At 41.2% G+C, this 15026-nt stretch overlaps 1 protein-coding gene across 1 annotated transcript in view; it reads left to right on the top strand.

Annotated features, from left to right (window-relative positions):
* The window catches only part of ERCC6L (ERCC excision repair 6 like, spindle assembly checkpoint helicase), a 35291-nt gene extending 23775 nt beyond the window's left edge, over positions 1-11516 (top strand). The window contains exon 2 of the mRNA XM_058712257.1: positions 6765-11516. Within this exon, the coding sequence (XP_058568240.1) occupies positions 6765-10425 (3661 nt within the window). The 3' untranslated portion in view covers positions 10426-11516. The remainder of the gene's footprint in view (positions 1-6764) is intronic.
* The last annotated feature ends 3510 nt before the right edge of the window (positions 11517-15026 follow it).

Genomic DNA, 15026 nt, shown 5'->3' with positions numbered 1-15026 from the left:
GACTGGTGGTAAGAAGTCTAAGCAGACAGGGGCACCTGGGTGGCTCAGTCTGTTGAGCGTCTGACTTCAGCTCAGGTCATGATCTCGCAGTTTGTGAGTTCGAGCCCTGCGTTGGGCTCTGTGCTGACAGCTCAGCCTGGGGCCTGCTTCAGATTCTGTGTCTCTCTCTCTGCCCCTCCCCTACTCACACTCTGTCTCTCTCTCACCTTCAAAAATAAGTAAACATTAAAAAGATTTTAAAAAGATAAAAAAAAAGTCTAAGCAGACAGTTGCCATTTAAAAGGTTGGTGTATTACAATGCCTGGGTGGCTTGGTTGAGCATCCACCTTCAGTTCAGGTTATGATCTCATGGTTTGTGAGTTTGAGCCCCACATCGAGCTCACTGCTGTCAGTGCAGAGCCTGCTTAGGATCCTCTGTCCCCTTCTCTCTCTGCCCCTTCCCTGCTTGTGCTCTCTCTCTCTCAAAAGTAAACATTTTGTTAAAAAAAAAGGTGTATGATTCTGGGGAGTGTAACCTAGAGCTAGGGTTTACAGGCAGCACTTTACTTCCTGGAGAGGAGGCCTGGCTGTAGTTAGAAGACCAGGCTTCACAGGGGTATAGGATACTGGACAGGTTACCAGTTTAGGGATCTGGAAACGATCTAATAGTAATAGAAAATGACATATTTTCTCCTTCAAGCTCTGGGACATAGACCAAGTCAGAAGACCAGTTACCCAGGTGAAGGCACCCGGAGGGTGGGGAGGGTCGTGAGGAAAGAGAAAGTGGAGAATGAGTTCAGGGGCTGGCACTAAGGTGGAGGGATCCAGTGGTCATCACTATGCCCTCACGTTCAAGACCAGAGTAAGAGGGAATATAACTTAATTCTACAGCTCAGTAGAGTTTGGGGAGGTGGGCAGCTGACCTGCCACAGTAGAACTAGCAGAGTTTTACAGCAAGCAAGCTCTTTTCTTCCTCCTTTCCTGCTCTTCATCTTTTTTTTAAAATTCATTTCTTCATTCTGAAAGAGACTGAGAGAGAGCACAAGCAGAGGAGGGGCAGAGAGAGAGAAAGAATCCCAAGTAGGCTCCACACTGTCCATGCAGAGCCCAACATGGGGATCCATCTCACAAACCATGAGCTCATGACCTGAGCCAAAATTAAGAGTTGGATACCTAACTGACTGAGCCACTCAGGCACCCCTAGATTTCCTTCGTTTTTACATAAGGTCCTTTTTCTGTTCTTGCATCCTGTCTAGGACATCACATTACATTTTGTCATCTGTCTCTTTAGGTTACTCTTGCCTGTGACATTTTCTTAGACTTCCTTTGTTTTTGATAACTTTGACAGTTTTGAGGAGTATTGCTTAGGTGTTTTGTAAAATGTTCTCTCAATTGGGATCTTTCATTGTTTCTGGTGTTTAGATTGGAGGTTTTGGTTTTGGGGGGAAGACTAGAGAGGTAAAGTGCCCTTATCATCAAATTGTATCAAGGGTACATATGTTAATGTGATATATCATTGTTAATGTTGACTGTAATCACCTGGCTGAGGTACTGTTTGCCAGGATTCTCCTCTTTAAAGTTACTTGTGCTTCTCCCCTCCCCCATACCTTTCCACACTGTACTTTTTGGGAGGATGTTAGTATATGCACTCCATATTTAGGTAGAGGGAGTTATGCTCCATTTACTTGAGGGCAGAGTATCTACATAAATTATTTGATTTTCTCCTGCATGGGAGATTTGTCTCCTCTCCTATATTTGTTCACTCATTTATATCAGTATGGACTTATAGGTATTTATTTTATACATTGGGTTCTAATCCAATTTTACTTTGTTGCTCAAATTGTTCCAGCTGTGACCATTGGGAGCTCTTTCATTTGGCTCCTGTGTCTTTTTGGCATACTCCCATCATTGTGGGGGGTTGTTTGAGCACTTCCTTATTTTCTGACACTACAGGTTCCTCCAGGCTCATCTTACACAATTCCTGCCACAGTCCTAGAATCAGCCATTTTTCCAAGGAGCCCAGGTTCCTTTTATTGGAGAATCGTATTAGAAACCAAGATCTGGGTGCTAGGTGAGCTTTTTGCTACTGGGATTTTCTTGCTTCTAGGCCCTCTCACCTGACCAAGCAAGGAAATATGGGTGTATAATACTCCATGTTTATACACACAACTGTAAATATTCTATGTATAACCACCTGTATCTATGTTAAAAATGGGTTTATATTGATGTCTCCAACTCTAATCCATTACCACATGCATTACCACCGTCTCCTCTTGCTTCTCCATTCGAACAGGTAAGAAACGTGGCTCCCACTATCCACCATTCATTTACTTAATTCTTCAAAAAAAATTTTTTTTTGAAAAATAAATAATGTTTATTTATTTTTGAGAGAGAGAGAGAGAAAGAAAGAATCTGAAGCAGGCTCCAGGCTCCGAGCTGTCAGCACAGATCCCGACACGGGGCTCAAACTCATGAACCATGAGATCATGACCTGAGCCAAAGTCAGATGCTTAACCGACTGAGCCACTGAGGCACCACATTTACCTAACTCTTCAATTTTATTATACATGCATTGTAGCGACAGAATTGTTAGCCCATACGCCAAAAACAACTTTATCCACTAGAGTACAATACTTATATTGTTTCTTTTGTTTTTAGTCATACAGACTTCCCTCATTTCCTAGGTTATTAGGTCAGCACCTTTTGTCTCTACCCTTTCAGTGAGTTTGTTTCATACATTTGTAATACAGCTAGATTGTTTTGTAATGATTTTAATACAATGTGTTAAGTGCACTGATAAGAGATGAACACATGGGGGAGTCCTGAGGTGGAACAGTTGATCCAGCTCTGGGATAGGGTAGGGATAGAAGGCAGCCTAGGGGAACCGCAGGTGAGGCCTGGTGTATACCTCAAAGCAGCTCCTAAAGTATGGTCTCTGGACCACAAGCATTAGTATCACCTGGGAACTTTATAGAAATACAAATTCTTGGGCCTGACTATAGAATCAGATAGTTTGGTGTTGGGGTCTAGCATTCTGTGTTTTAACAAGCCCTCCAGAAGATTATGCATAACATTGAGGGTTACTGTCTTAAAGAATGAGTTCTGTGAGTTTCGTTTGATGAAAGGAGAGTGCATTCCAGGAAGAGGAGGGTGGTGTAAGCTTAGATGACACCAAGTAGCATGATGGGCATAAGGGGTTAAAATAAGATGTTTGAGGCAGGAAGTGGTAGGAGTTAAGGCAGAGAGGTTCAGCAGTTCCGGGCTATATCAGGAGGGCTTGGAATGCCAGGCTAAGGAACTTAAACTCTATTATATAGGCCACAGGAAGCCACTGAAGAATTTTCTGTTATTGTTAATAGCTTTATTGAGGTATAGTTCACATACCATACATACATTTCAGCCATGTAAACTATACAGTTTAATAATTTTTAGTATATTCACAGAGTTGTACATTCATCACCCCCAAAAGAAATTCCTTGCCCTTTAGCTGTTACCACCACCAAGTCCCAGAATTCCCCAGCACACCCCCCCCCCCCCCGTCCCTGGCAACCACCAATCTACTTTTTCCTCTGTGAATTTGCCTATTCTGGACATTTCATATGAATGGAATAATAAAACGTGCTCTTTTGTGACTGGCTTACTCATGTAGCAAAACATTTTCAAGGTTCATTCATGTTGTAGCACGAATCAGTATTTTATTCCTTTTTATGGCTGCATAATATTCCATCATATGGCTATACCACATTAAAAATTTTTTTTAATGTTTATTTTTTAGAGAATGAGAGAGAGAGGCAGAGTGTGAGCAGGGGAGGGACAGAGAGAGAATGAGACACAGAACCTGAAGCAGGCTCCAGGCTCTGAGCTGTCAGCACGGAGCCTGATGCAGGGCTTGAACTCACAAACTGAGAGATCATGACCTGAGCCAAAGTTGGACCCTTAACTGACAGAGCCACCCAGGTGCCCCAATATACCGCATTTTTATCCATTCAGTTGGTGGATATCTGTGTTATTTCCCCTTTTGGCGTATGAATAATACTGCTATGCACATTCATGTACAAGATTTTCTGTGGACAGATGTTTTCATTTCTCTTGAGTCTGTACCTGATTGTAGAATTCTTGGATCACATGGTAATCCCATGTGTAACTTTTTTTTTTTTTAAAGTTAATTTTTTAACGTTTTATTTATTTTTAAGACAGGGAGAGACAGAGCATGAACAAGGGAGGGTCAGAGAGAGGGAGACACAGAATGTGAAACAGGCTCCAGGCTCTGAGCTGTCAGCACAGAGCCCAACGCGGGGCTTGAACTCACGGACCGTGAGATCATGACCTGAGCCGAAGTCGGCCGCTTAACCGACTGAGCCACCCAGGCGCCCCGTGTAACTTTTTTTTAATGTTTGGTTTTTTTTTTTAGGGGGTGGGGAGGGGCAGAGAGAGAGGGGACAGAGGATCCAAAGATGCGGGCTCTGCACTGACAGAAGCAGCCCAGCGTGGGGCTTGAACTCACAAATTGTGAGATCATGACCTGAGCTGAGGTGGGATGCTCAACCGGCTGAGCCACCCAGCCACACCCATGTGTAACTTTTTTGAGGAACTGACAAATTATTTCCAAAGTGGCTGCACCATTTTACATTCCCACCAACAGTGTTATGAGAGTTCCAATTTTTCCACATTGTTGCCAACACTTGGTATATTCTTGCTTTTTGATTCTAGTCATCCTAATGGGCATAAAGTGGTATCTCATTGTGGTTTTGGTTTGCATTTCCCTGATGACTAATGATGTTGAGCATTATTTCCTGTGCTTACTAGCTATCTATAGATCTTCTTTGGAGAAATCTCTATTCAGATCCTTTTTCCATTTTTAAATTGTGTTGTCTTTTAATTATTGAGTTACAAGATTTCTTTATATATTCTAAGTACAAATCCTTTATCAGATACATGATTTACAAATATTTTCTCCCATTGCTTGGGTTGTCTTTTCACTTTCTTGGTAGTATCCTTGGAAACACAAAAGTTTTTCATTTGGTGAAGCTCAATTTCTTTTTCCTTTGGTTGCTTGTGTGTTTGGCATCATATCTAAGAAACCACTGCCAAATCCAAGGGTACAAAGATTTGCGCCTGTATTTTCTTCTAAGAGTTTTTAGTTCTTATATTTATGTCTGTGACCCATTTTTAATTAATTTTTGTGTATGGTGTGAGGTAGGGGATCAATTTTATTCTTTTGCATATGATATTCAGTTGAAAAGACTATTCTTTCCTCAGTGAATTGTTTTGGCCTCCTTTCTAAATCAATTGACTGTAAACCACTGGAGAATATTAAGCAGAGGAATGACCTGATTTCTTTTACATTTTTTTTCTTTTATGTTTTAGGCAGTATCACTGGCTGCTATGTAGAGAATGTATTGGAGGGGCCAAGAGTGGATGTAAGGAGACCAGTGAGTAAGGAAGTTGCCATTACCTGGGCCAGAGGTGATGGTGACTTAAACCACAGTAGTGGTAGTGCAGATGGAGACATAGGTTATACTTGGGAAATAAAGTTAGTAGGGCTTGGGGATTGTCCAGCTAGGGGAGAGGGTGATTAAAAGAGGGTGGAGGTCAAGGATGACTCATGTGAATTGGAGTCAAGGATGATCTTCAGATTTCTAGCTTGTATGGCTAAGTTGATAGTAGTGTCAATTTACTATCACATGAATGGAGAAACATGTTTTTAGAGGGGGAAATAACAAGTTTAATTTGGGATTAGTTGAATTTGAGTTGCCTGTGAGATTTTTTTTCAAGTGGAGATGTGCAGAAGGCATTTGGAATGTGAGTCTAGACTGGAGTTTGGGGGCAAGCCCTGGAATGGAGAGAGTGGTTTCATGAGCACATAGGTGGGGGTGGAAGCTCTGGGAAAGCCAGAGGAGAGAGTAAAAGGAATGAGAAGAGGGTCCAGGACTGAGCCCTATGGAAAGAAGAATAGGATCCCAAGAAAGACACAGAAGAAATGGCCACTGATCAGGAAGGAAACCAGGAAGAATCTATAGGAATCCAGTGGAAGGAAGAAATTTTAAGGAGGGAGTGATCATTAGTGTCAAATGTATCAGAGGTACAGAAAAATAAGGTTTGAGAAGTGCCCAGGTATCTTTCCTGTTTCCATGCTCCCACGATATAGGTTGGTTGGTTTGGTTGTTTTTTTTTTTTTAATTTTTTAATGTTTGTTTATTTTTGAGAGACACAGAGACAGTGCGAGTGGGGGAGGGGCAGCAGAGAGAGATGGAGATGCAGAATCTGAAGCGGGCTCCAGGCTCTGAGCTGTCTGCACAGAGCCCAATGCAGGGTTCAAACACACAGGTGATGAGATCACGACCTGAGCAGAAGTCGGATGCTCAACTGACTGAGCCACCCAGGCACCCCTGGTTGGTTGGTTTTACAAGAAAATATCACTCCATACTTCTTATGGGTGACATTTTAAAAAAATACTATGGAACCAATAACCTTTGCACATACATTTCTCACAAATAATGTCTGAAGGTGTTGCTGGCAGTGTCTGGTGGGTATGTGTCTTAAGTGATGCCAGCTTTCATTGGCATCTTCTGTGCTAATCTTTCCCATCCTGAGTTGAGGATATTAAAAACCCAACTGCAGTTTAGTTTCCAAAATGGACTCTAACATGTTCTCAGATTGAATGTTCAATCTGTTTCCTTCTTTTCTAATCTTCTCTCTCTATCTATATCTATGTATGTATATATATATATATATATATATATATATTTTTTTTTTTTTTTTTTTTTTTTTTTTTTTTTTTACAGATATGTGAAAGAGGCCAAAGAAGCAACTAAGAATGGAGATCTGGAAGAAGCATTTAAACTTTTCAATTTGGCAAAGGACATTTTTCCCAATGAAAAGGTGATGAGCAGAATCCAAAAAATACAGGAAGCCTTGGAGGAGTTGACAGAACACGGAGATGATGAATTCACAGATGTGTGCAACTCTGGCCTGCTGCTCTATCGAGAGCTCCACAACCAACTATTTGAGCACCAGAAGGAAGGTATAGCTTTCCTCTATAGCCTATATAGGGATGGAAGAAAAGGTGGCATCTTGGCAGATGATATGGGATTAGGGAAGACTGTGCAGATCATCGCTTTCCTTTCTGGTATGTTTGATGCCACACTTGTGAATCATGTGCTGCTGATCATGCCAACCAATCTCATTAGCACGTGGATAAAAGAATTTGTTAAGTGGACTCCAGGAATGAGAGTGAAAACCTTTCACGGTCCTAGTAAGAATGAACGTACCAGAAACCTCAATCGGATTCAGCAAAGGAATGGTGTCATTATCACTACGTACCAAATGTTAATCAATAATTGGCAACAGCTTTCAAGCTTGAACGGCCAAGAGTTTGTGTGGGACTATGTCATCCTTGATGAAGCACATAAAATTAAAAGCTCATCTACTAAGTCAGCAATATGTGCTCGGGCTATCCCTACCCGTAATCGCATCCTCCTCACAGGAACCCCAATCCAGAATAATTTACAAGAACTATGGTCCCTGTTTGATTTTGCTTGTCAAGGGTCCCTGCTAGGAACATTAAAAACTTTTAAAATGGAGTATGAAAATCCTATTACTAGAGCAAGAGAGAAGGATGCTACCCAAGGGGAAAAAGCCTTGGGATTTAAAATATCTGAAAACTTAATGACAATCATAAAACCCTATTTCCTCAGGAGGACGAAAGAGGAGGTACAAAAGAAAAAATCAAGCAACCCAGAGGTCAGACTTCGCGAAAAGAATCTAGATGTTGATGCCATTTGTGAAATGCCTTCCCTTTCCAGGAAAAACGATTTTATTATTTGGATACGTCTTGTACCTTTACAAGAAGAAATATACAGGAAATTTGTGTCTCTAGACCATATCAAGGAGTTGTTGATGGAGACACGCTCACCTTTGGCTGAGCTAGGTGTCTTAAAGAAGCTGTGTGATCATCCTAGGCTGCTATCTGCACGGGCTTGTCTTTTGTTGAATTTAGGGTCTGTGAAATTCTCTATTCCAGGTGAAAATGAAGGGGAAGATTCCTCAGATGTGGACCAGATTGATCAAATAACCGATGATACACTGATGGCAGAATCTGGAAAAATGCTATTTCTAATAGAGCTGCTTGAGAGATTGCGAGATGAAGGGCATCAGACTCTGGTGTTTTCTCAGTCAAGACAAATTCTAAACATCATCGAATGCCTCTTAAAGAATCGGCACTTTAAGATTTTGCGAATCGATGGAACAATTACTCATCTTGTGGAACGAGAAAAAAGAATTAACTTATTCCAGCAAAATAAAGATTACTCTGTTTTTCTGCTTACCACTCAAATAGGTGGTGTTGGCTTAACATTAACTGCAGCAACTAGAGTGGTCATTTTTGACCCTAGCTGGAATCCTGCAACTGATGCCCAAGCTGTGGATAGAGTTTACCGAATTGGACAAAAAGAAAATGTTGTAGTTTATAGGCTGATCACTTGTGGGACTGTAGAGGAAAAAATCTACAGAAGACAGGTTTTCAAGGACTCCTTAATAAGACAGACTACTGGCGATAAGAAGAACCCTTTCCGATATTTTACTAAACAAGAATTGAGAGAGCTCTTTACAATTGAGGATTTTCAGAACTCTGCAACCCAGCTGCAGCTTCAGTCTTTGCATGCTGCTCAGAGGAGATCTGATAAGAAACTAGATGAACACATTGCCTACCTGCACTCTTTGGGGATAGCTGGAATCTCAGACCATGATTTGATGTACACACGTGATCTGTCTGTTAAAGAAGAGCTTGATGTGATCGAAGAATCTCACTATATTCAACAAAGGGTTCAGAAAGCTCAATTCCTTGTTGCATTAGAATCTCAAAATACAGAGCTTTTAGTGGAAAGACAAAGGACTGGAAATGAGGGGATCTGGCAGCGAGAACCTATATTTCCTTCTCAAACAAAGAAGAAATGCCCTGAATCAAGGAAACCGCAGCCTTGGCCTTCACCACTTCTAACCCAGGAAGAAGAAATCAGTTCCCAAATGGCAAGTATAATCATTGATGATCTGCCTGAAGAGCATGGGAATCAAGATCTCTCCAATGTAAAGATGAACGTTACCGTCTTACAAGATGGTAGTCACCCATGCAAAAGCACATTTGATGCTGACTCTGTGGCTACTTTGCCCAAGTGGTGTGGAAGTGTGGACGAAATTTGTACTGACCCCATGGGAATGGCTATACAGAAAGAGACATTGCAAGAGGGGCCTACACAGGAGGCACCACAAGAGGACCCTCTGGGAAATTTTAATTATTCACTTAACAAATTGGTCAGAGCTGATCTTGGGCCACATCTAGATCAACTGAAGGACAATGAGATTTTACTTCACTGCAGTCCCTGGCCCATGAGTCCCATGACCGGTGCAAATCAAAATACAGAGTCAAGCACATCTGTAATTCAAATAGCTGATGATGACGTGTCAGCATCCCACGGTGCACTACAGGATGCTCAAGGCAGTGAGGCCAAGTTGGAAGAGGAACCTTCAGCGTCCTCATCACAGTATGCATGTGATTTCAATCTTTTCTTGGAAGACTCTGCTGCAGACAACGGACAAGATCTTTCCAGGCAGTCTTTGCAGCATGTTGAGAATGAAAATAGCCTGTGCGGTGCTGCAGCTAATTCTGAAGCAGAGGTCGAGCATGGCAAAACCCATCTCAGTATGGATCTTTCTGAGACAAACGATGAGCCAGAAGAAGTAATAGTTAATGTGAAAGTCAGAAGGAAAGCTAGAAGGATCGTTTCAGATGGTGAAGATGAAGATGATACTTTTAAAGATACTTCAAGCACAGATCCATTCAACACACCTCCCTTTCAGTTGTTATCTGTAAAACAGTTTGATGCTTCCACTCCCAAAAGTGACATCAGTCCACCAGGAATGTTCTTTTCACTGAAAATGGCTGATAGTATAAATAAGTCTGTAACCTCTAGAAGATCCCTGGCTTCTAGGAGGTCTCTTGTTAATGTGGTTTTAGACCACGTGGAAGATATGGAGGAAAGACTTGACAACAGCAGTGAAGCAGAGGTTGCTGAAGATTACCTGGAGGAAGGAGCCGAGGAAAGCAGTGGTGAAGTCTCAGAGTGTACAGAAGACCCTCCTGGCAAAACGCTGCCTTCAGAAAATAAGTTAATGACACCTGAGCCTCATGCTTTGGCTCAAGAGACCTCTCCTGGCAACCCAGGACAGACCTCTTTGTCTGGCAGACAGTTGGTTGATTCTCCCCAGGATGAGGCAATGGAGGCTGTGAATGACTATGACACCCTTGTAATTCGTGGAAAAGAACTGAAAGAGTGTGGGAAAATACAGGAGGCCTTAAACTGCTTTGTTAAAGCACTTGACATAAAAAGTGCCGATCCTGAAGTCATGCTCATGACTTTAAGTTTGTATAAGCAGCTTAATAAACCTTAAGACTATAACCTGTTTATTGTTAAAATGAGACACTGAGTATGAATTCGTTCCTGTAACTGGATTCTTTGGGAGCATGAAGCATTTAGGCTTAAGGTGAGAGATCTCAAAAAGCAAGGTTTTGGTTTTAACTATTTTGTAAATTCTGCATTTACTCCCTATTCCTTCCTGTCCCCCTCCCCTGTACATATATTCTGAACACTAGGCTAATATTTCTTTACTTGAATAGGCTTATATTTTTCTTTTAGGCATGCTCTGTAAACTTTTTTTTTAGACAGCAAGTGAGGGCGTGAGTCCATGAGAGGGCAGAGGGAGAGAGAGAATCTTAAACAGGCTCCACACTCAGTGTGGTAGCATGCTCTGTCAACTTAATAGAACTATGTGATTTCTAGAAATGTTTTTGTGAAATTATTCTTGCCAGTCTTCATTTCATTCTGGAAATGACCACTTCTGTATATCACACTTCAGGTAAGAAAATAAAGTCACTTTTCTCAGTGTTTTCTGCTCCATTTGCTTTCTTTCACTGAGATGACACTGGCAAATGCATATGGAAGCACATTAGTTTAAGCAGGAGCTTATTGGAATTCTGAATCTGTGACCTGCTTATTAACATGCTATTTTGTGTCCTCAGCTCACTCCAGCAGAAGGCTGGGATAAGGTACCTGGTGCCAGGCTTCTTTATCACTGGCTCCTGACCCCGGAGTCACTTTGTCAACAACTTAGCCATTCTTCACTCACTTCCCACTGCATTCTGATACAGGTCAGCATAGCGGATCTTTGGGTGGTAGACTGAAAAGGAGTTCAGTTGCTTCTTAGAAACAAAGTACAATACAGAACTCTGCACTTAAGAAGTGGAACTAGCTTTTATGAAGTACCTGCTCTATATTGGGTATTCTGCATAGGTTCCTTGTTTAATCCTTACCATAATCCTTTGAGGTTGAGGGTAGCATTTACTTTATTTTAGTTGAGGAAACTAAGGCTCAATGGGGCTGTGACCTGCCCAAGATCACACAGTAGGGAGTGAAATGGAGTTTTTTAAACCATGTGTTACTTGGTGAAAAGTTACCATAATAAACTGTCTTTGCTTCACTGAATATACTGAGATGTTTTTACTGACAACACTTCTGACCCCAGATGTGCGGAGGTTTTCCACACCAGTCCTCCAGTTCTTGGCAGATATCCATGGAGTGTCCTACAATTCAAGTCAGTTCTGACACTACCTGGAGTTCCAGTCAGACTCCACAGGTTCAAGGGCTCGCTCCCATAAAACTGCCCTCACCTCGGTTGACAGTTGCTAGTATTGGGTCCCCATGTTATCCATACTTCTGTCCAAATTGGCTACAAATTGAGGATTCCTATGACTGCACCTTCAGGTTCAATAATTAGAACAGCACACAGAACTCAAGAAAATATGAAATATAATTTAAATCTACATATTGTATATAAAACAATTTAAAAAACTACAGGTAGGGGCGCCTAGGTGGCTCAGTTGGTTAAATGGTCTGGTCCGACTCTTGATCTTGGCTCCATCATGATTTCACAGTTTGTGAGATTGAGCCCTGTGTCAGGCTCTGTGCTGACAGCATGGAGTCTGCTTGGGATTCTCTCTCAAAATAAATAAACTTAAAAAAAATACAAGCAAGGGGCGCCTGGGTGGCGCAGTCGGTTAAGCGTCCGACTTCAGCCAGGTCACGATCTCGCGGTCCGTGAGTTCGAGCCCCGCGTCAGGCTCTGGGCTGATGGCTCGGAGCCTGGAGCCTGTTTCCGATTCTGTGTCTCCCTCTCTCTCTGCCCCTCCCCCGTTCATGCTCTGTCTCTCTCTGTCCCAAAAATAAATAAAAAATGTTGAAAAAAAAAATTAAAAAAAAAAATACAAGCAACTTAGAAGGGATCAATAGGCTTGGGCAAACTGCCAAAGGGCTCCATGGCACAGAACAGATTAAGATCCCCTGATCTAAGAGTATAAAATGAAGTCTCTTACCTGCCCTGCCCCCAGTTCTGGATTACCATTTCCAAGGACAGTATATATGTACAAGCACAAGTATATGTTTGTATATCTATGTTCTTACCCAAATGATAGTATGTTATATATGCTGTTTTGCACCAGTTTTTAATTTTAACACAGCTGTATGATATTTTATTGAATGGATATACCATCATTTATTGATGAATAGTCCGTTTATTTCCAACTGACACTGTGATGAATAATATCCTTGTACCTTTTACACATGTATTATATCTATGGGATAAATTCCTAGAAATGGAACTGGTGGGTGCAAGGGTATATTTGTAATTTTTCTTTTTTTTTTTTTTTTTTTTTGGGAGAGAATCTTAAGCAGCCTCTCTGCACGGTCAGTGTGGGGCCCAATGTGGCACTCAAACTCATAAACTGTGAGATCATGACCTGAGCCGAAATCAAGAGTCAGACGCTCAACCGACAGCCACCCAGGCACCCCTGTATCTATAATATTGATAGGTATTGCCAAATTTTCTCGATAGAGGTTATAATGTACATCGTATAATGTACGATAGAGGTAGAAATGTACATTTCTACCATTAATGGATACCTGTTTCTTCATACCCTCACCGACAATATGTTAAATGTTTTGAACTTTGCCAATCTGATAGGTAAAAAGCAAGACCTCATTTTGGTTTTAATTTGCAGTTATTTTACTCTGAATGAAGTTGGTTCATTAAGCATTGAACTTAGTGAAAAAGATGTAATTTCAAAGCAGAATTGAATGCATGTGCTATAATATGTATAAATCGGTATAAATCAGTTTTCTCCTTTATCAACTCCTTTAGAACCTTAGTTGCCAGTTCAAAGTTAACTTCCCAAAGGGTTGCTTGGTGTCAGAGACCCATTCTTGCTCTGCTTTCTCACAAGGTAGCTATCACTGCTTTCTCTTTCCATGCCACAAATTAGTTTGCTTTTTATTTTTTATTTTTTTAATGTTTGTTTATTTTTGAGACAGTGTGAGTGGGGGAGGGGCAGAGAGAGAGGGAGACACAGAATGCATAACAGGCTCCAGGCTCTGAGCTGCCAGCACAGAGTCTGACATGGAGCTCGAACTCCTAGATTGTGAGATCATGACCTGAGCTGGAGTTAGATGCCTAACCGACTGAGCTACCCAGGCATCTCTAAGTTTGCTTTTCCTACTCCACCTTTCCAGCACGTTTTACTTTGTGGGTGACACCCTGCAAAAGGCATTCAGTCAGTATCCTGGGTAAGCCAATGTCCTGAGCAAAGGATGCTAACTAGGTAGTGTCACGTGCATATAAAGCTTTTCAGAATTTTCTTCAAGATTTTCCAAATTTATAGCCCTTATTTAGACACATCGTTTTGAGTGGGGTTTTTAGAAGTTTCATCTTAGGCCTACTATTTTGAACATCTCTCAATACATACTGGTATATCTATGTATCTGAGGGAATGGGGCATCCATTAGTCTCCTCAGTGGGGAAAATCTCCTGGAGGACTAACCTGCTGAGGATGCCCAGAAACTCCTCTAAAATAAGAAACTTCTATGTCAAATGCAGCTGAGCAAGAACACAGTGTATTAAAAGAATCACTGTTAAGAATCATGTGGTTATGTTGGCAAAGTTTTATTTTTGAAGCAGTACAGTATTTATAATTCTTTATACATTTTTGTATGTTATAAATATGGGAATGTGAAATAAAAAATGCAGATACATAAAACATCGGCTGCTTAGTCTAGTACAAACAACTGGTAGAAGAACTGAGTGCCTTTTTGCCTGCAATAAATGTTTATTTAAAAAGAAGAGTTCACAAAAAAAAAAAGAGTTCATGTTGAATGGCCTTTATGTACAGCATATTATATTAAGACATTGGAGCTAATAACTGTCCTGGCAGATCAAAGTTGGCTAACTTACAAAACAAGTGTTGTCTATTGCTTATTTTAGGATTTTCATATGCTAATCCATCTATTTGATATCCAACTCAATGTGTGAATAGTGTGAACTAGGTATTTGGCTCCCCTAGAGATGATTTTTAAATTAACTTATGGGGTATACTGAGAATCACAGACAGTAGCTCTGAAGGAAAAGAGACTTAAGGTTAAAAGGAGTCTGCTTGACTTCTCTTTTTTTTAATTAAGTAAACTTTACACCCAATGTGGGGCTCAAACTCACAATCCCAAGATCAAGAGTTGCATGCTCTACTGACTGAGCCAGCTGGGTGCCCTTGCTTGACTTATCTTTGAGAACAGCTGACTGAATACCCACTATAGTGTGCACACTAACTTTTCCCCACCTCATCTTGTGCCGACAAACCCACAATGACAGAGTTCATAAAATACAAGGATTATTCAACACCTTTTAAAGAAATAAACAGGGGCACCTGGGTGGCTCAGTCGATTGGGCGTCCGACTTCAGCTCAGGTCATGATCTCACAGCTTGTGAGTTCGAGCCCCGCGTCAGGCTCTGTGCCAACAACTCAGAGCCTGGAGCCCGTTTCAGATTCTGTGTCTCCCTCTCTCTCTGCCCCTCCCCTGCTCATGCTCTGTCTCTCTCTGTCTCAGAAATAAATAAAAACATCAAAAAAAAATTTTTTTTAAAAGAAATAAACAGAATTGTATAAAACACTA

The sequence above is a fragment of the Neofelis nebulosa genome, chromosome X (assembly GCF_028018385.1).
Source record: "Neofelis nebulosa isolate mNeoNeb1 chromosome X, mNeoNeb1.pri, whole genome shotgun sequence".
NCBI classification, from domain to species: domain Eukaryota; kingdom Metazoa; phylum Chordata; class Mammalia; order Carnivora; family Felidae; genus Neofelis; species Neofelis nebulosa.
This window is presented reverse-complemented; position numbering and strand designations above follow the sequence as displayed.